The sequence below is a fragment of the Rhincodon typus genome, chromosome 3, assembly GCF_021869965.1.
Source record: "Rhincodon typus isolate 14 chromosome 3, sRhiTyp1.1, whole genome shotgun sequence".
Taxonomy (NCBI): domain Eukaryota; kingdom Metazoa; phylum Chordata; class Chondrichthyes; order Orectolobiformes; family Rhincodontidae; genus Rhincodon; species Rhincodon typus.
In genome coordinates, this window is record NC_063334.1 from 105,117,877 (window position 1) to 105,140,499 (window position 22,623).

The window sequence follows — 22,623 nt, forward strand, 5'->3', positions numbered from 1 at the left end:
TTTAAACTCTATCGAGTATTGATCCAGAGTTCTCAAACGTTCCTCATATGTTCAGCTTTTTATTCCTGGGATCATTCTCGTGAACCTCCTCTGAACCCACTCCAGAGCCAGTATATCTGTCCTGAGAGATGGGGCCCAAAACTGTGCACAATATTCAATCAGTAAGAGTGACCATCGCACAGCCCTCATGGAGACGAAGTCCCGCCTTCACACTGAGAATAACCTCCATGTTGTGTGGCACTATCACCGTGCTAAATAGGACAGACTTCACACTGATCTAGCAACTCAAGACTGGGCACCCATGAGGTGCTGTGGGCCATCAGCAGGAGCAGAATTGTACTCCACCACAATCTGTAACCTCACAGCCTGGCATATCCCCCACTCAACCATTACTATCAAGCCAGGGGATCAACCCTAGTTCAATGGACAGTGCAGGACAGGGCATGTCAGGAGCAGCACCAGGCATACCTGAAGATGAGGTATCAACCTGGTGAAGCCACCAAACAGGACTACTTGCACGCTGGACAGCAAAAGTAGCAAACGATAGGCAGAGCTAAGCAATCCCACAACCAACAGACCAGATCTAAGCTCTGCAGTCCTGCCACATCAAGTCGTGAATGGTGGTGGACAATTAAACAACTCAATGGAGGAGGAAGCTCCACAAATATCCCCATCCTCAATGATGGAAGAACCCAGCACAGCAGTGCAAAAGATAAGGCTGAAGCTTTCGCAGCAATCTTCAGCCAGAAATGCCAAGTGGATGATCCATCTTGGCCTCCTCCACAGATCCCCAGCATTACAGATACCAGTCTTCAGCCAATTCCATTCACTCCACGTGATATCAGGAAATGATTGGAGATATTGGATACTGCAAAGGCTACAGGCCCTGACAGCATTCTGGCAATAGTACTGCAGACAGTTCTGAGGAAGGGTCAACGGACCCGAAACTTTAACTCTGTTTTTTCCTTCACAGATGCTGCCAGACCTGCTGAGCTTTTCCAGCAACTTTGTTTTTGCACCTTGACTAGCTGCCCGGCTTCGTTGCCCAGAACTAGGCCCAACCCTGCTCAGTCCTGTGTTGACATAAATAGGTCTCCTGAATACATTTCAAGAAATCTGCCCCCTCTAAATCCTTCAGGCTATGACTATGCCAATTAATATTGAGTAATTTAAAACTCCTAATATAATTACTCCATTATTGTTTTTACAAAGCTCAGTAAATTGTCTACATATCTGCTCCTTCAGTGCCCGCTGACCGTCTGGGGTCTATGATACATTCTCACAATGTGGTAGCTCACTTTTTATTCCTAAACTCTACCCACAAAGCCTCGTTTGAATACCCTACCAATATATCACCTGCTTTAGGTGCAACACCTCCTCTGTTACACCTTCCTGTCTTGCTTGAAGATTCTATAATGGAATATTGCCAGTCCTGTCCCTCCCTCAACCACATCTCTGTGACAGCAACAATATCATAATTCCACATGTCAATCCACGTTCTTAACTCATCTATCTTGCTATAGATTCCTAGTATTAGAGGCCATCCAGCCTCGCCTCACCTCACGCTAGGAGAAGGCAAAAAGGCGGGGCTGGGGGTGGGGGGTAGAAATGGAAAAACTTTGGGAATTATTCCCTGCCCTCAAGGCAACTGTGAGAAGTCTTCTTCAGATAGTGGTGACCCATAAGCCTTTCTAATTCCAACTAATTATCAATAATGGAAAACAATCTCCCACCTCTGGAACTTGTCCTGTTCTTTTACGAAATGCCACAAGGAATGTACGCACACTGTGTGGTGCAGTCGTCTGTTCTATGTGCATATTACTTTTGTATCAGGCTTCAGAGTGAGTCAGAAGGCTATTTTCACAGAAAATATCACACCTGAACCCAAATTAGTCCACATCCAATAAACATATACACGCATTTCAATCAGGAGTTGCTGGATAGAGATCAAAAGTGGGAACCATTCTCCCCATTCTTCATCTATGACTAATTTTATCCCCCGATGTAACTGATCTGCAATAAGATATTGGTAAGAAATTGGAGGACAGGCAGATCAAATCTGCAACTAATCTTGCTTATGCAATTAAAATGTTTATTGTATAAAATTGTTGAACACTGATGGGAGCTATTGTTGGAATTTTTAATATGATCTACACTAATACACCAAATCACAAGGACCATTGCACAGATCTCTATCATTCAGCCTTCTCGTCACATTTAAAAACAAGCTCACAGTTCCAGGGCTCTTTGCCATGCAATGACTAATGAGGATGAATACTTGGTTTATTAGGCAGTGGAGTACTGTAGAATATCATCCTAGTGGACGGTCTGTATTAATAACATTAATAATCAATGGTCTTTCTAAGGTCAAATTTCAAGCAAACTACTAACTTCATAATACAAATGTTTTACCACCATCTAACACACAAAACCATTGTCAGAAGATCCCAAAATCTAAGCTTTAAACAGCAGAAAACAATAGCAAATGTCAATGTTTCTAGCCAAGCTTGCAGACAAAGACAGTGTTTACCTAGTCATCAGTTCTTACACTGACAGTCACTTACAAACTACAGTGACTGAAATCAATTGTAATTTCCTTCTGACAGTATTTGGCAAGATTTATAATTCAATAAAAAAAGGGAAAAAAAAACTCGTTTCAGCCACAGTTATCTATGTGGAATGCAGGAGCGAAAACATGGAAAACTGTTCAATTCATTCCCTGCTTGATGTTAAATCATTGAATGCAAGCTCAAATGACAACGGTCAGTCCAGTTATTTGACAAGTAGCCAAAAATAAGAAAAAAAACTGGATAGAAATCTCAGTTTTGATGACTAACTGGTTCGCTCCTGCTGCAATATTCATGGCCAAGGGCACTGTCTGCCTCACTGTTGATGGTGTGTCAAACAGAACAGGCTGATAAACACACCAATAACTCAACATTAGGACAATCTTCCCAGAAGCCATTGTTGTCTATGGAAGTCAAGTAATAACCCTTCCACCTTCAAGACAGTGATTTAGGGGTATAAACTGGGTGTGGGGGAGAGGTAGGCTTAACTACACTGACAGGATTTTTCCTTACATTGCACATAAATAAAGAGGGCCTTAGCTTATATACTGCATGAGAAATTAATAAGAACACTAAACTAAATTCTGAGATTATACAGGTAGTTAGTTAAATACTTAATTATAGGTCAGACAGCACTGAAAATGAAATCAAGCAGGATGCTTACCTTTTGGTTTCTTCATCTGAGGTAAGCTGCTGATTGTAGTTGCCTGAATTATTTCAACAACAATTTGATACCTGTTTGAGAGAGAGAAGAGAGAGAGAGACAGAGAGAGAGGGAGACAGAGAGACAGAGAGAGAGAGAGAATTTTGAATTAGAGTCGAAGTCATACAGCATGGAAACTGACCCTTCGGTCCAACTTGTCCACGTCAACCAGGATTCCTAAACTGATCTAGTCCCATTTGCCCGTGTTTGGCCCATATCCCTTTAAACCCTTCCTATTCATTTACTTAAATAAATGACTCTTAAATGTTCCAATTGCACCTGCCTCTACCATTTCCTCTGGCAGCTCATTTCATAAACACATCATCACCTGTGTGAAGGGATAGTAAGAACTGCCGACGCTGGAGTCAGAGATAACACAGTGTAAAGCTGGAAGAACGCAGCAGGCCAGACAGCATCAGAGGAGCAGGAAAGTTGACGTTTCGGGTCAGGACCCTTCTTCAGAAATGGGGGGGTGGGAAAGAGAGAGAGAGAGAGAGAGAGAAGGGAGCTCCAAAATAAATAGAGAGAGGGGGGTGGGGCCAGGGAAGGTAGGTGAGATGGTGATAGGCGAGTGCAGGTGGGCAGTTCGGAGCTCCCTTTCCTCCCCCATTTCTGAGGGGTCCCAACCCAGAACGCCAACTTTCCTGCTCCTCTGCTGCTGCCTGGGGAAATGATTTTCTTCAGTCAGTCACAAAAATGTCAAAGTGATTTTGGTGGCAAGAGTAGAATTCTAGAATATCAAAAGATAGAAGGAAGCTAGTTTGCTCATTATGCTTAATGAGGGGAGGCAATGGCCTAGTGTTGTTATCGCTGGACCGCTAATCCAGAGGCCCAGATAATGTTCTGGAGACCCGGGTTCGAATCCCACCACAGCAGATGGTGGAATTTGAATTCAGTAAATATCTGGAATTAAGAATCTAACCTTGACTGTGAATCCATTGTTGATTGTTGGAAAAAACCATCTGGTTCACTAATGTCCTTCAGGGAAGGAAACTGCCATCTTTACCTGGTCTGGCCTACGTGCGACTCCACACCCACAACAATGTGGTTGACTCTGAACTGCCCTCTGGGCAATTAGGTATGGGCAATAAATGCTGCCTATCCAGTGAATCCCTCAATGAATAAAGTAAGAAAAAGAACCTACTCTTGCTAAGGTTACGGAGTATTTTTATGGGCTGTCAGGAAGTGTTGAATATGAATAATTCTTACGCCTAACGACAGAAGTGGCAGATGGAGTTTAATTTAGTTAAATGAGATATTGCATTTTGGTAAGGCAAGCCAGGGCAGGACTTAGACAGTTAATGGTAGGGCCTGGAGAGTATTTTGAACATAGAAGTCTCTGGGTACGGGTGCATAATTCCTTGAAAGTGGTATCGCAGGTAGATAGGGTGCTGAAGGCGGCATCTGGCATGCTTGCTTTCATTGTATGAGTTGGTATGAATGTAGGAGTTGGGACATCATGTTGCAGATGTACAAGACATTGGTAAGGCCACTTTTAGAATACTATGTACAATTCTGGTTGCTCTGCTATAGCAAGGATGTTGTTAAACTAGGAAGGGTACAGAAAAAAATTTACAAGGATATTTCTGGGACTGGAGAGTTTGTTTATAAGGAGAGGCTGCATAGGCTGGGACTTTTTTCCCTGGAGTGTTAGAGGCTGAGGGTGACCTTATAGAGGTTTATAAAATCATCAGGAGCACAGATGAAGTGAATAGCCAAGGTCTTTTCCCCAGGGTGGCAGAGTCCAAAACCAGAGGGCATAGGTTTAAGGTGACAGGGAGAGATTTAAAAGGTTTTCTTTGGTTTCAATAATAAAAGGGAGACATTTTCCCAAATGTTACTTTACATTTTCTACCAGAGTTAACCTTCATACCACCATAAATGTGTAAAGAACAGTGACAGTGTGTTTCTGTGTTCTCCAAGTAGGATACTGCATCTGTTGGAGCAGTAATACCTGGGTTATAATCCAGCCATACTGCATTCTGTTGAATAGAGGAGTCTCTCATTTATATTTTCAGTTCCATATGTTCTGCTTTGAGAAAAACTCCATTTATGCAATCAGATTTTTTTAAAGAGCCACATCCATTTTACAATTGAGGGGTGGGGGGAAGGGGTGAGGGGAAGGGGTGAATATTCCGGAGTCGGTGTCTAGTCACGTTGAGTCATCTGTCTTTGCAAAAAGGATCATACCAGGTCTTCTAATGTTATTTACTCAGCCACTCCAATACACTGGGACACAGACCCAGGAAAATAACTCCTCCTCAGCTATATCTCATGATAGTGTTCAGTTCAACCTGTAATGCCTCAGATAAGGAATAAGACCAAAGTCACAAGTGGCACATCATATTTGTGCCATGAAAACATCAGGCAGTGACCACCTCCAGCAAGGGAAAATTTAAGCATCCCCCTTTGACTTTCAAGTCTTCTTCGTCACCGAATGCATGACCATCAGTAAGCTGAGATTACTGCTAATCAGAAATTGAAGTTCACCAGCCATATAAACACATCAGCCACACATGTCCCTGCATGCCGTCCTTCACTCTTCACTGAACCAGTGTTGATCCCCTGGCTCAATGGTAATGGCAGAGTGAAGGATATAGCAAGCCATGACGTTGCAGATTGCATTGGAGTTCCTCTGTAACTGATGGTCCACGATGCCTCATGGATGCCCAGTTTTGAGTTGCCAGATCTGCTTGACGTCTGTCCCAATTAGCACAGTGATAACGCCACACAACACAAATGAAAGGCATTCTCAATCTCAAGGAAGGACTTAGTCTCCACAAGGGTTATGTAGTGGTCTCTCATTGATACCGTCATGGACAGCTACAACAGCTGCAGGCAGATTGGTAAGGATGAATCAAGTAGATTTTTCTCCTCTCATTGGTTCCCTCACCATTTGCCACAGACCCAACTTAGCAGTTATATCCTACATGACTTCAACAGCTTGATCAGTAGTGGTGCTGTCAACTCACTGATGGTGGACATTACATCGCACATCCAAAGTAAATTCTACATCCTTGCCAACCTCAATGATCCCTCCGAGTGGTTTCAACATGGAACAATATCGATTCACCAGCCAAGGAATATCAATACACGGCAATCAAGAGTTTCTTTGCCCATGTTTGACCTGGTGCCACAAGACTTCCTCCTGACTGCATACCACTGTGCTGCCGCCTCTGCCAGGCCTGTGTGTCAGTGGGATGAGACACATCCAGGGATGGTAACAGTGGTGTCTGGAATATGGTATAAAAGGTATTATTCCATGAGTATAACTATTTCCTGCTTGACTACTGTGAAAGACACCTCTCTTAATATTGGCACTAGCCTCCAGATGTTACAAAGGAAGACCTTGCAGGGCTGTTTTTGCCATTGTCACTTCCAGTGCTTAGGTCAATGCCAGGTTGTCAGTCTGGTGTCGTTTCTTTTGAGACTTTCTAGCAATAGTTACAATGAAGTGGCTTGCTAGGCTATTTCAGAGCACAGTTAAGATTTATCTACATTGCTGAGGGTTTGGAGTCACGCGTAGGCCAGACCAGCTGAGGACGCCAGTTTCCTTCCCTAAATGGACATTGGTGAAGCAGCCAACTGACAGTGGATTTCAACGTCATTATTAGACTCTTAATTCCAGATTTTTTTTTCATTGCTTTCTAATTTGAACCCAGATCTCCAGAACTAAAACAGGTTTCTTCTGGGTTAATACTGTTGAGATAACACTACCAGGTCATCATCTGCCCACATGCATGATGAATTTGCAAATTTAAAATGGATGTTCAAAATCAGGATGTCGTATTTGTTTTAAACCACTGTTACATAAAGTACAATACACAAACTGTGCTGAAGGTGGTTATTATATTAGAGTTAATTATAACTCACTGGCTGTGAAATACATTTGGCTACCCGCTGTATGGGAAAGGCTCTCGTAAATGCAAGATCCTTCCTTCCAAAATGTACTTCAAAATCTGTCTCATAAGAGATTAAAACACAGGAATGGTAACTACTAAATTTATTCAAGATGTCTCACTCAATGTTCAATTGCTCCAGACTTTTTGCATCCAATGACCTTTTCAAACAACTATTCTTGAAGTTAAATCCTCTTGCAAAGAACAACTTCCTGAATTCAGTGTTTATCAGTGTGTATTCTCCTTTTGTGATTGAACACATTACAGATTAACTTATTCTATTCTACAAACGTATCTATCTCACAATTATCTGATCATTTGCCTCTTTTCAGGGTTTTTCTAATTGGTGCACAAAAAATCCTCTGTCACTGGGGTCAGTTTCACGGCCCCTTTTCACATTACACTCAGTGAACAGACTGGAATATAGTATTTAAACTATAGCCTCATCCAGACTCGAAGCAACCACTTTACGAAGAGCTCGGACTTGTATTCTGGTGATTTGGCAAAACAACATCGCACTCTGCTATTTTCTCGTTAATTGTTGCAATGACTGGATACAGTCGATAAATATTAACCACAACTCCCATATATCCTTTAGCCCTGCTTCTCTCTTATTCAACATTACAAGTTGAGAAACAATTGTAAATCTGGCCAAGTTGCATTGTTTTTACGAAGCCAGGTTATTTATGCACGTTAGAACATGGTGTAATTCTGCAGCAAACCACCTTTTGTAGCAGTATTTGATGTTTAATTTTACTGAAAGGATTTTTGGTAGATCAAGCACTGCATCATGCTGCTTTCCTCTATCTCACAGGAATGTCTGGCCCACAAAAGAAAGGCAAATCAAAATTGTTTGTCAAGCTGGCTTCCCACTTCAGAATATTTTTGAACTGTTTTTCTTTTCAATATGTTTACATCTTTTTCTCAAAGCATGTTCATAATGATCAATGTCATTTGTGTACCAACTACTACAGATCAATGGATATATTGCTTGCCTTAGGTAATTTATTCAACTTTTCTCAAAAAACCCACATTAGCACGCACCTCATTTAGTCAGACCTCTCCCAACCTGACATACACATGGCAACCTTCAGTCCTCTTAAAATTTCCTTGGTTGTCACTGGAGCATTTTTGCTTTTGAGTTCTAGAAACCTGTTTCTCAAGTGATGTCAAAATTAAATTCAAATACATTTTCCAAGATGGGTGACATGGTAACAATGTCTTCTATAGCAATTATGCTATAAATACATGCATGTTCAAGACTTGAGATTCTATTTGGTTTCATTTCCATTTTAGTGATGTAATTACGTAAAATGTGAGCGTATTTTGAGAATAAAAAGCATATGCCCTCCTACTCACCAACCATCTATTCCCCATCACAGAGAACAGGAAGGCCCAGAAAGTTGTGTCAATGGCTTTGCAACATGAAGTATTTTTAAAAACAACACCGTTCATAAACACACCCAAAAATTAGTGATACAAATACAATTACAAGAAAAAAAATTCATATCAATTCTTGTATTTGTTAACTGACTCAGAAAACCAACTTTGCAGTTCCTGATTCACTGTAATAGAAAGTTTAAATTGTTTGATTTTGAAAACTTGATTACCATTTCAGCCTCAAGATGTGCAGCAGCCTTTTTGGCCATTTTGACAATCTTGTTGTGGTGCCCTTGACACTTGGAATGCCACAGTTCAGCATTATTATGTTACTTAGTAATCAATTTACGTTGTAAAGAACCATAAAACAAAGGAAGACTGTTCCTTCCATAACAATGATCCACAGGAGCAACACAACATGTTCTTCTAAGAGGGTAGGAGTGGAATGACGGGCCAGTTTACTAATCCTGACAGCAGGGTTAAAATAAACAGTCTGCACCTGGTGAATACTGGATTCATTTTTCCCCAAAACAGCAATATTGACATATCAGATCTATAGTGAAGGATACTCAGTCACAAAAACATTAACAGCTTTCATTCTAGATCTGCACATCAATAGGAACACAAAATCAGCAGCCCTAACATTGTATCCTGAGCTCTTGTTCTGTTCCCCTGTTCCACCTGTAAAGTTCAATCTGCCCATAAAGCATGTAAGACAACACTTTTCTCTGTACCTCAGCATACGTGACAGTAATAAATCAAATCAGCCAATAAATGATGGGTTAGGTAATGGCTCTTCAATCCACCCATCATTGTAAGTCACTGAGTTCCTTATTTAAAGCATTTTTATTTTTATTTTCTCTGTCTTGGAATATCATCTGTCTCACGTCTCTGGAAGAGTTATTAACAGATATATTTCCAGTATGATCCAGAGTACTTCTGGGTTAGGTACAATATACAAAATAAGACATGACTTAACACCAAGTTAAATTTAGAGGGACTCTACCTCCTGTAAGCTAGCATGGTCAGGAAGGAGAGGTCACATCCAGAGAGAGACACAGGCCAAATGAGTACATAGTTCCCGGAATTTGGAAGCAACATGGAACATTAGGGCGGAGCAGAAGAGGAAGTGGCCAGAGTTAATTGGAAGGGAAGAATAGCAGAGAAGACAATGGAGCAGCAATATTATGGGTTTCTGGGGGTAATTCTGGAGGCACAGCAGAAATTCATCCCAAGGAGGAAGCAGTAATAATATGGGGAGGACAAAGCAAACATGGACAGCAAGGGAAGTCAGGAACTGTATAAAAGCAAAGCATACAAAGTAGTAAAGTTAGTGGGAAGCCAGAGCATTGGGCAGTCTTTAAAAACCAGCAAAGGTAACACCAGTAGCATACTAGAACTTCAAGAGTGTCAGGGACAGAGGTGAGTATAGTGGCCATCACTAAGGAGAAGGTGCTGCGGAATCTGAAAGGTCTGAAGGTGGATAAATCACCCGGATTAGATGGGATTACACCCTAGAGTCTGATGAAGATAGTTGAGGAGATGGTAGAAGCATTGGTGGTGATCTTTCAGGAATCACTGGAGTCAGGGAGGTTCCTAGAGGACTGGAAATGGCTAATGTAATACCCCTATTTAAGAATGGAAGATGACAGAAGACAGCAAACGACAGGCTGGCTATCCTGGCCTCGTTTGTTGGTAAGATTTTAGAGTCCATTGTTGAAGGATGAGACTGCAGAATTCTTGGAAGTACATGATAAAATAGGGCTGAGTCAGCACAGCTTCATCAATGGGAGGTCAAGCCTTGACAAATCTGTTGCAATTCTTTGAGGTGGTAACGAGCAAGTTAGACAAAGGAGAATGTGCAAAACTCCATACAGTCACCCAAGGGTGGAATCGAACCTGGGTCCCCAGCAACGCGAGGCAGCACTGAGCCATTGTGTCGCCCTAAAGGAAGTTTATTGAAGAAAACAATCTTGTGTTCTGGAGGAAAAATATCAAGATTTCTCAGAGGCTTCCAAGAGATTTTGATGCCAAAAGTAATAGTCTCCAGCAATTCATCATTCTACAAGCAAAAGCATTTCATCATTACACAGCACCAAAATCAGAAGTACCCATCACATCACAGCACCAACATGGATCAAATGCCCAGCAACTAAACTGAAGTTCAAAGGCTTGAAAACAGATCTCGTGTAAAGAAAGCAAGATTCACCACGGTACTAGCCTACATGGCTGTTAGACAAAATTAAAGCCAACGGTAATTTTGAAATGTAAAGCCATGCTGAAAATCAAGTTTCCTGTAGGAGATTTTACGCATATCCATGCCAACTTAGACAAAGATGGAGTTAATTAATGGACTGACAATATGTAGAATAAACATCCTTGGGCCCTAGATAAATAATGCAATCTTAGTGTAGGACATTGCAAAATATCCAATCCAAGAGATGAAGGTGATGACGAAGATTTGTGTGGAGGAATAACTCAACAGAAATGCCAAATCTAGTCCAGAGCAGGATCATTACAATGATACTTTAGCCAAAAATCACTCAATGAATTTCATGAACTCTCTGCATTGGATGCTAAAGATAATAAATGTGATGGTTTTAAAACATTTTCATTGTGATTAAAGTCATTTGTACAATTAATTCACTAATTTACGGTGGCATGGCTTATTGAATATGCATTACGAACATTTTTTCACATTTCTAAACAACAACTCACAGCAGCAGTTGACATTATTTTTGATGTGCAAGTCAACCCCTGTTTTGGGAAAACATTTGGAAGCTTCAAAAGGTTGGCTTATATGTCACAATAGTTTAATTAAATGGTGACAACAGCAGCTAGCTAGTTAGTAACTTCTACTGGTCAATGCTGCTGTAGAGTTGGAAGTGATTTGAATTGAAGTAACGTCTTGAAATAAATAATGAATGTCGTACATTTAATAATTGTACTAGATCTCATCATTCAAGTTTCGGTGCTAAAGCTAATGGGACTATAGTCGTCGATACGACTTGCACCTGATTATCAGTGTTTGATTCTCAGACATGCAATGAGTAAATAGTCAGCTTACAGTAAACTACAATACTTTAATCTTTGAAATGGTGATGAGAAAAGCAATTTAAATAGCCGCACACATAATACAGGAGGGACAATAATCAACACAAAAACTGACAGTATCAACGTTCAAATAATGCTAATAATGGCAAAGAATAGAAAGTTATGTGGTAACAGTGGCTTCAGTGAGTTCAAGGCACTAATTTAATCAAGAAATTCCAACATCAAACAGAGCTCAAGGCCTTTATAAAATGTCAGGTGAACATGATTAAATTGTTGCTTCCAACTCAATACTAGGGATTATTTGAGACAACAAGGTGCAGAGCTGGATGAACACAGCAGGCCAAGCAGCATTATAGGAGCAAAAAGGTTGACGTTTCAGGCCTAGACTCTTCATCAGAAAAGGGATTATTTGCTCTTTTATCTAGTACTGAAAAAGATATTTAAAGAGAAAACTGCTTTCAGGAAAAAAAATATGCAACAAACTTTCATCCAAAGATCAAGAGAAACTGCAATTTATTTCATTGCAGTGATATTTCACGCAAGTGAAGGCATGGTTTGATGACACAATTTGCTTCACCACCAGGTTAGTTTTTAACAAATGAGAAAATGATTTCTGAACCCATTCCAACAAATGTAAAACTGCCTGAGGGCAGCTGCCACAGTGAATCAGCAGGAGAGAACAGAGGAGAATACAGGATGGCATTCATTACTTTCATTTGTGAGGAATCTGCCAGAATATTGAGATGTAAACTAAACACTTCAATCAAACCCATCAATTGCATGACTTGTCTCCGTGTTTCTGGTCATAAATTCCACATTCATCCAGCCCACTGCTAGAAGCTCTCAGCAAAAAAGAAAGCAGAAGAGAAATCCATTTACACTGGATCTTGGCACTGTGAATCTTCCCAATGTGCCGCATCTATGAATATAGTTCCCACCTCATATAATACAAAGGTAGCTAGATGGAGAAACCCATTAGAACGAAAAATAGAAATGGGGCATGATTTTACGGATAGCAAAGTTTCTAACCCCCCATTAACTCTGAGTGATAGAATATATCTTTTGTTTTGAAAATTTGCTTACAGAATATATGCATCACTGGCTAGGCCTTCTTTTGTTGCCCAGAGGGCAGTCGAGAGTCATATTGGGTCTGGAGTCACATGTAGGTCGGAGCAGGTAAGGATGGCAGATTTCCTTCCCTAAAAGGATATTCATGACCCAGGTGGGTTTTTACAACAATCAGCAGTGGTTACATTGTCACTTGGCCAGATCTTCCAGATTCCAGATTTTGTTTTAAACTGACTTCAAATTTCATCATCTGCCATGACAGAATTCAAACCCATGCCCCTAGAAGGTTGGCCTGGCTTCAGAATTCCAGTCCAGTGATATTACCACCCTGTCAATATCAGCTACCTTGTAGCCATTTAATCTTTAGCATGCCATCAATTGCCTACGTGCAAGACTTCAATCCCATCGGGGAGCGACTTCCACCTTAGTGAGGTACCACCAGTTCTGTATTCCAAACAGCACCAGGTTTGAGCAGTGGCTACTGTTGGGTCTATAGCCAAGCCCAAAGAAGAGAGGGTAAGGGAGGCCAGACTGAAAACAAATCCAGTTTTCAACCAATTTAATTCACTTCACGTGAAATCCAATGTTAAAGGCACTGCACGGCTCTGGGCCCTGACAACATTTCAACAATAGTACTGAAGACTTGCGCACTAGAACTATCCACGCCCCTAGCAAAGCTGTTCCAATACAGCTATAACATTGGCAATCTGAAAATGTGGAATGTTACACAGGTTACTCTTAGACAGAATAAATGGGACCAATCCAATCTGGTCATTACTACCCGGTCAGTTTACTCTCAAGTGATAATCAACAGTGGTATCAAGCAACACGTGTAAAAGAATAAGTTGCTCGCTGTTCAGTTGGGTTCCAGTAGGGCCACTGAACTCGTTATCACTTTACAGCCTTATTCCAAATTTTTAGCCATAGTAAAACTGGAATTAATGAGAATCAGGGGAACAATCCCCACTGGCTAGAGTCATATCTAGCACAAAGCCACATGATTGTGCTTGTTGGAGATCAATCACTTCAGCCACAGGACATCTCTGCAGAAGTTCCTTGGGGTTGGCCCTAAGCCAACCTCTCCATCATAAAAATCAGAGTGAGGATGTTCATCGATGATTGCACCATGCTCAGCACCATTTATGGCACCTCAGATAAAAGTAGCAATCTGTGTTCATTTGCAACAAGTCCTGGACAACATGCACGCTTGGGTTGATAAGTGGCAAGTAACATTTGTACAATACGTGGCAGGCAGTGACCATCTCCAACAAAGAGAGGAATCTAACCATTGTCTCTTACATTCAATAGCATTACCATCACTGAATTCCCTACTACAAACATCTTGGAGGTTACCATTAACCAGAAACTGAACTGGATGAGATATTTTAATACCATAATTTGGTCTTTATCTGAATCTAATCCCATTGTGCTGGGTCTGACTCTTAACTGCCCTCAAAACACAATGAGGGATGCGGAACAAATACTGACACTGTCAGTAATGCCAGCATCCGTGCAAGAGGAAATAAAATAAATAAAACCTGTTAATGGGGAACCATATATTTCTGTCCTTTCTCGCACTGAAAAATGATAGACCCTTCACCCAAAAAACAAAATTAAATGGTACAATCCATTGTCAAGATTCTGTAATTGATTAAAACAAAAAAACCATTTTTCAAATCAGCAGTTCCACTTTTGTGTTTGAAATATGCAGATTATCCCAGCTGGAATACAAAACCCGTGACTTCAATTTCACTGATTGTATGCCTGAAGACATGCAAAATGCAAAGGAAAATATGCGCAGACAGTTATCACATTAATTTTGTTCTGAAGCGGTTGAAGTGGTTTCATAAAGCAGTCATCTTTCTGGATTCCCATTTTAATTGCTATTGTAGCTTAATTGTATGTTCCAAATGATGATAAAAAAAGTGTAACTTGTTCCCATGAGGGGAAACATCCTTTCAGCATTTACCCTCTCAAGCCCCTTAAATGCTTCTCACTATCGAGTTTCTTTCTGTTGCACTCATGAGTGCATTTTCACAGGCAATTTGGGGAGTTTTAGGTGCAGATCTGCCCCCTGCCCTACCCTCTATATTTTGAACATTGTTCACAGGGCAAGGAAAATGTCAATCACCTTAGTTTTGAACTAGAATCATGTTTTGGTCAAACCCAGGAAGGACAGTGGCTTCCTTAAAGATACACCGCAATTTTTGAAAATTATTTGGAATTAATCAAGCAATCATAAAAAGAAGTAAGCCATTTGACTGGAATGCATTAATGAGGTCCACAGCAATGTGAATACTTTGATATATCATTGTGAATTTTACAACAGATCTCCATGAAGCTTTGCCCTGGTCACCATATAAGACCCAGAATTTATATTAAAACACAACCAGCTTCACAAACAATAAACAGTGAAAAACAGATTAAACAAGCTCCCAATTTTGATATACTGGCTGAAGAAAACCACAAATTGTCATAGTATTTTCCGAAGTTCACAGAAGGAAGTTCACAGAATCCCTACAGTGTGACAGCAGGCCATTTGACCCATCAAGTCCGCATCAAACTTCCAAAGAGCATCTCACCCAGACCCAACCCCCTAGCCTATCCCTGTAACCCTGCATTTCCCATGGCTAATCCACCTAACCTGCACATACCTAGACACTCTGGGCAATTTATCGTGGCCAATCTACTTAACCTGCACATCATTGGACAGTGGAGGAAACTAGAGCACCTGGAAGAAACCCACGCACAGAACGTGCAAACTCCACACAGTCATCCAAGAGTGGAATCAAACCTGGGTCCAAGTGCTAACTACCGAGCCACCCACTTTGTTAGTGACAAAGTTATCACATGTTTTTGCCAGGGTAGTACACGAATGAGCAGCTCATTTTTAGCACTAAATAAACCAAAGATTGAAAACTAACTTTCAATTTGCACTTTCAGTAGTTGTTCCTAGTGCCTATGAATTATAAAACTTTTTCAAATAAATTCTGTTATAAATATCAATAAACCCCACCCAGCACTGAAATCAACATTTGTGTTGAATAACACATTTCATTTAGTAGGACAAATTAATGGGTAGGAAAAGACAAAGGGAAGGAAAATTGGACTTTACGTTACAGTAAAGGTAACTAATTGTGTCAATATGTCTAAATAGCAAATCGATCTGAAGAGTCAACTTAGCAATCAAGTTTGACAGTGCAATATAAATCATTATATTTAATTTCCAGTTGCTTTTTCTCATCATTTTTGTTTCAGAAGGAACTATTTTTAAAGACAAAGGAAACCCTTATCTGAACAGCAGTGTAGGTCTTATGACTGGTTTCAGTTGAATTTTGCAAACCACACATTGTTCCCCAATCACTCCTCAGTTTTCAGGAGCCACATCTGGAATTAGCACCCAACCATGCCCACGTATTTCAAATCAGACTAGTTTCAAATCTCATTAGTGTCTTTGAAAACTACCATAAATTGGTCAATGCACCATATTTCATGTTACTATCACTTTCTTTCAAAGCTTTTCTTTTTAAATAATCAATATCTGTTCTCTTTAGCACCTCTCTCCACTTCGCCCAAAGTCAGGATATATATTTCCCCTATCCTATCTTTGGCCATCTGTGTGGTCGACCCTATCAACTTAGAAAGATTTATGCACAGATTTTAATTCTTCCTCATACAGTCTGCAACTTGCAAAAGCATGCTAAGGTTTAACTTTAGCAATGGTGAATTGCAAAAGACAACACCAGAGGAAACCGAAGTCCTGCTTTGGGCATGACTGGCAAATTAAGCTCAAAATACTGCTAGTTAGGTTACAGTTCAGCTTTTTACAAAAATTCAGTTGCATAATTGATAATGTAAAATCTTCCAAGAAAACACAATAAAGCAGCTTAACAAAATACCACTGTTTTTGTTTAAGGGTGGTGACTTGGTAAGGTTTTATTAACAGAATTGAAAATGCCTGCAACACCTAAATTCTGATATGGGAACCCAACATCCATCTAGGAGTAATCCAATTTAAAAATAACGAAAAAAAGTAATCATTTAATAGTTTCATTAGTTTACACTAGAAAGATCATTCATAAATGTTTTTGATGTAAAGGAACCTAAAAACATTGTGCACCAGTGCAGTGGAATCTCATATCATTCAGGTGGTGTCTGGGGCCGGGAGGGTGCGGGGCACATGACTACTACTTTTGTTGGTGAGACCAATTCATACCTCAATCCTTTGCACTGGTTTGAATGACTCCTCCAAGATTACATTGATGTTACCGCCGAGTGGAAGCATCCTACACTGTTGAAGTATTTTAACAGTGACAACACCTTTGTACTGAAATTGAGTTTTTAAAATAGGAAAGTATCCCAAAGCGCCATCAAGGAGCCACTGAGCCAAAGAAATAGATCAAAGTGGTGGACGGCAGAGAGATTTTTAAAATAAATGGTGGAGGGTCAACATTACAATATGGTCACAACAGCTCCCAAAAAGACTAGCTTCTACAAACACGGATACTGTATAGACAAAAGTTGCCATTACCTCAGCTGCTTTAAGAACTCCACATCACAGCTGCTGTTGATAAGCTTGATGAACTCCTCATATGAAGGGGCATAAGTGTAGGCTTTCTTGTGACGCTCATTCACTTGTTCCCTATGTTCCATCTGGGTTAGCAGCATTCGATTAATGTAGTCTGGATCACTCAGCAATTCCACCATTGGTTTTAGGACTGTCAAAACAGATGAAGGTCAAGAGTTTAGAACTAAATTGAGAACACTGACCCAAGTTGACTATTGTCAGAAACACATTATGAACTAACACCAAACTTTACAAGAAAATGTGTTTCTTTATCAGGTTCTGTCTCAGAATAGTGTGAATCCACAAGTATTGACAACTTTCCAGGGAGCAATGTTTACTCAGAGGGAGAGTACGCACTAGATGTTGTAGGCTTTGGGCGAGATATTCCCAGGCCTGTAGAGGCAGAAGGAGAGACAAATTCCAGTAAATGTGTATCAGGCTGGTTTGTTGGTCTCACCTCAGATTATTACCCAAGGGGTGGTTTGACAACTCAGACAAGACGCAAATAAAAGGTCAAATGACTCATTATTGGCACCTTGCATACCTCATCCCAGCAACTAAGAGAAGACAACTTCACAGCATGGATATAAACAAAAAGAACTACAGATGCTATAAATCAGAAACCAAAATAGAAGTTGCTGGAACAGTTCAGCAGGTCTGGTGACATCTGTGAAGAGAAATCAGAGTTAACGTTTCAAGTCAGGTGACCCTTCCTCAGAACAGTGACAAGTTCTGGTGGTTACCAGCAGAAAGTGCCATTGCTTCTGCATTCCTATGTCACAAGCTTACTATTGATTCAGGACTTCCTGGAAACAAGCCATCTAATTGTCAGGACAGTCACTCCCAATGATATCAATGGTGCCTCCATTACTGCCCTACCGCTTGGCCCTCAACAGCACACTCTCTGGTCATAGAGTGAAGCCCATCAAATCCCCTTATGGTGGGCCACACCAGATTCTTTCAGAACTGTCTACCAGTTTCTAATCAGCTGCGTCCTGTAAAATTAAGCCAGCGATGATATTGGCTCGGAAACTGGACCCACACCTCTTATACTTTCAAAGTTGGAAAGGTTCAGCCTGATGTAGACATGACTGTTTGGGGATAGAGAATCTGACAGAAAGGTTGGGGGGGCGGACGAGAGAGAAATTGCTCAATCTCGTACCTCATCAGCATCCAGACTTAGGCATCACTGGCTCGGCCAGCATTTGTTGCCCCCCCATCCCTAATTTCCCATCAGGTGGTGATAGTGAGACTGCCTCTTAAACCACTGCAGTCCATGTGATGTAGTTACATTCAGCGCTATTAGTAATTTTGATCCAGTAATAAGAGATACTTAGTGATGGTAGTACAGAGGGTGTCCAGGTACATGAATCACACATAGTTAGTATGCTGCCACAACATGTGATTAGAAAAGCAGATGGCATGGAATATCAAAATAGGAAAATTTTCTACAGTTACAAGGACCTTAGTGAGACCGTATCTGGACTACTGTGTACAGGTTTCGGTCTCCTTATTTGAGAAATGATATAATTGCATTCAAAGCAGTTCAGAGAATGTTCACTTTATTCATTTTCGGGATGAGGAAATTATCACATGAAGAGAGATTGAACAGCTGAGTTTTATACCCATTGGGTCATCCTGTGGGAGGAAAGAAGATTCCAAACGGCCTGAAGGATATTAAGATGATTTTGTTTTCTTTCAAAGTTGCCAGTGTGTGAAATTAACTAGCCCAGAAAACAGTGGACACAGGGTTATTGAATTTATTTGAAGTGAACTGGATAGATTTTTGACACACAAGGAAGCCGAAGGCTATGAGGGAGCAGACAAAAAAGTGGAGTTGAGACCATGTTCAGGTCACCCTTGATCTTATCAAATGGAAAAGTAGGCTCAAAGGCCCAAATGGCATGTGCCAGATTTAAGTGACATGTCTCAAAGTTCCATGTCATGATATTATGTGGCTTGGAGGGGAACTTACAGATGGTGGGATTCCCATGCCTTTGCCATCCTTGTCCTTCTAGGAGGTAGACTGTGGGGGTTTGGAAGTTGCTGCAGAGTGGAAATTGCTGTATATAGAGTTGCTGCATCTTATAAATAGTACATGCTGCTGTGCATCCATAAGGTCCATAACTAGACAATCTGTTTTGGGATGCTGGTTGAGAGATCAATATTGACTAGAAGACTGGGGATTAATTCCCTGCTCTTAATCAATCTTTTTTACATCAATTCAAGGAGATAGTCAAGGCTCTACTTAACACCTCAACTAAAAGGCTAGATCTCTGACAATGCAGTGCCACCTCAGTACTGTACTGGAGTTTCAACTATGATTTTGTGCTCAAGTCTCTACAGTGGGACTTGAACTAAGTGAGAGAGAGTGTGTGCACTGCCAACAGACCCACAGCTAACACTGAGGATGGAAGAGACCTGGCTGGCAGAGTGTTGGAGTGATTTTGTGGAAACAAGAAGCACAGGAGAAACATTTCTAGAGAAGGGCTAGGTGAGCTGACATCATGTGTTGGAACACATTCATAGCCTATGCAAACTTTACCCAATGTTTACAGCAACTGAAAATGGATCGTGATCCTGGTCCTGCTATTTTGGAGAAATAATAGCCTATTTGCCTAACTGCTGTCATAGCTAACAGGCAAGTGATTCAATCTTCCCCAAATTTGTTTAGTAAGGCTGAAAGAAAGACATTTGTTGAATCTTTTCATCTTACACTATTCAGGACAATTAGCAAGAAAGGCAAAATGTAGAGGGAAATCAATATTTTTACTGTACAAAAGAGTTCTGATTAGTTGGCAAGCTGTCTTTGAAATTTAAAAAAAGACCCACAATCTGTATTGTACTTTTTAAAATTCAATAATAGAAGGTGGATGTCACTGGCTGGACTAGCATTTGTTGCCCATCCCAAGTTGTCCTTGCGACGTTGGTGGGAAGCTGCCTTTTTAAACTGCTTAGTCCATTGTGTACATTCACGCTGAATGCCATTATAGAGGGAGCTCCAGGATTTTCACCCAACAACACTGAAGGTACAGTGATATATTTCCAAGTTTGGATGGTGAATGGCGTGGAGGGGAACTTGCAGGTGTTGGTACTCCCATATATCTGCTGCCTTTGACCTTCTAGATGGAAGTGAACATGGGTTTGGAACATCCTGTCTAAGGATCTTTGGAAAATTTCTGCAGTGCATCCTGTAGATAGTTTTCCCCACTGGTTCTCGCTGACTGCAGTTTTGCTAGGGCTGCCTGATGTCACACTCGGTGAAATGTAGCCTTGTTGACAAGGAAAATTACTCTCCCCTCACCTCTGGATTTCAGCACGTTTGGATCAAGGCAGTAATGAGATCAGAAGCCAAGTGGCCCTAGTGGAACCAAAACTGCACCAGTGAGCTGATTATTACTAAGCAAGTCCTGACTGATAGGACTGTTAATGCCACCTTCCATCACTTTACTGATGATCAAGAGTGGACCAATAGGACACTAATTGGCCACACTGGGTTTGGCTTACTTTGTGTGTACAGGACATACCTGGGCAATTTTCCATATTGTCAGGTGGATGCCAATGTTGTAGCTGTATCGGAACTTTTTGGCTAGGAAGCGTGGCAAGCTGGAGAGTACAAATCTTCAGTACTATTATGTTCAGTACTAACTGCAAGCTATATATCTAAATACACAGGGTCTTGTTCTTTGTTGGCAAAGAACATGTATACACACTGTACCAGCTTCAAGTCAACAAAATGTCTTGACAAATCAGAATCAACCACCCTCTCCCCTTGTTTAAAATTTAAACAAGCTTGGCAGTTAACTGGTGCTCTCTCTCCCTGGCAATGCCTTTACCAATCAGAATGTGTCTTTTTATTTCAGCAGTGCTCAAGTTTTGTACTATCAAATAACTGTACTCAAAGATGCTTTTTTCCTTTTGTAGTTCAATTGTGCAAGTTCTCCTTGGCTCCTTTTTGTTGCACACTTCTCCCTTTTGTTTTCTTGCTTCTCTCTGGAGTTGGCTTTTGCCATTTTTCATATAGTCCTTCAGGTATGGATAAAATTTTCAGTTGTTCCGGAGGTGGGATAAGGGACGGCATGGTGGCTCAGTGGTTAGCACTGCTGACTCTCAGCGCGTCAGGGACCCGAATTCAATTCCGGCCTCAATTGACTGTCCGTATGGAATTTGCACATTCTCTGTGTCTGCGTGGGTTTCCTCCCGGTACTCTGGTTTCTTCCCACTGTCCAAAAATGTGCAGGTTAGGGGGATTGGCCATGCTAAATTGCCCATAGTATCCAGGGATGTGTAGGTTTAGTGGATTAGCCATGGGAAATGCAGGAATAGAGGGGGGGGGAAAAAGAGTCTGGGTGGGATGTTCTTTGGACTTGTTGGGCCGAATGGCTTGTTTCCAAACTCTAGGGATTCTACGATTCTATGAAGGGTTTGCACAAGTTTCAGGTATTTCACGGTCATCTCCAAGACAGATGCTGTATTATTCCTTCGTACTTCAAATTTCAGCAGCAGATCATGGAGCTGATCACAGCTGCTTTTAATCCATTCCCTCCTGATCTGTTCTTTGATCACATTGATCTCGTCGACTTGATCTTCAGTTTTGGCCACAGCTTCTTGGTATTCCCTTAACATCCGTTTCTGAAAGTGATCAAGTTTATCCTCAAGTCTGCAGCCTCTTCTTCTCCTCCCAGATTCACTGGCAGACCAAGAGTGACAGCTACAGACAGAATCTTGGCATTGTCTGTAGATCCTCCTCAGAATCCTCCACACCCACTACATGGGCTGAAAAGATCCCTTTGGTGGTCCTGAGGGTGGACTGCTTCATACACAAACTTGCTAGAGGATGATCCTTTCTAGTTGTTCATACTTCAAAAATAGGTCAGGATGAAAATCCATGAAAGATGAAAACCCATTAAAAGCAGAATGCATTTCAACAGGCTTACATTACACCCATAACCCAAGAAGGCAGGTAGCAAAATTTTGTTTGCATGGATCACAAATCATTATATACTTAAACCATGAATGTGGGTGGGGCAAAGTCAAAAGACACTTCTGTTTAATTCAACAGGCAACTTTATTCATTTCTCTTCGCTTTTCTTTTGGAGACCATGAAACTCATTTGACACTGTTTACATGTGGTGCTGACTGAAATTCTTCCAGGTAAGTCACAGCTCCAGCGTATACAAGAACACCAGAGCTGAATTCAGCAAAAAGGATTAGCAGAAATCGACATTGAGGTGCTTGCATCTGACTTAAGAAAGCAAGGTTACTTGGATGATAAAGTTGACTTATGCTACTCAATTTCAAATTAAGTAACAGCAAATCAATTTCCTGTCATTTTACACACACAGTCTGGGGCCTGGAGTGCTTCTTCTGAAACTTGGCACATCA

At 41.0% G+C, this 22,623-nt stretch overlaps 1 protein-coding gene across 1 annotated transcript in view; it reads right to left on the reverse strand.

Moving 5' to 3' along the window:
• snx25 (sorting nexin 25) overlaps positions 1 to 22,623 on the reverse strand; it is a 238,134-nt gene that overhangs the window by 90,583 nt on the left and 124,928 nt on the right. Inside the window, exons 6-7 of the mRNA XM_048593946.1 lie at positions 17,203 to 17,389; positions 3,232 to 3,302 (exon numbers count right to left, since the gene is read on the reverse strand). Of these exons, the coding sequence (XP_048449903.1) occupies positions 3,232 to 3,302; positions 17,203 to 17,389 (258 nt within the window). The remainder of the gene's footprint in view (positions 1 to 3,231; positions 3,303 to 17,202; positions 17,390 to 22,623) is intronic.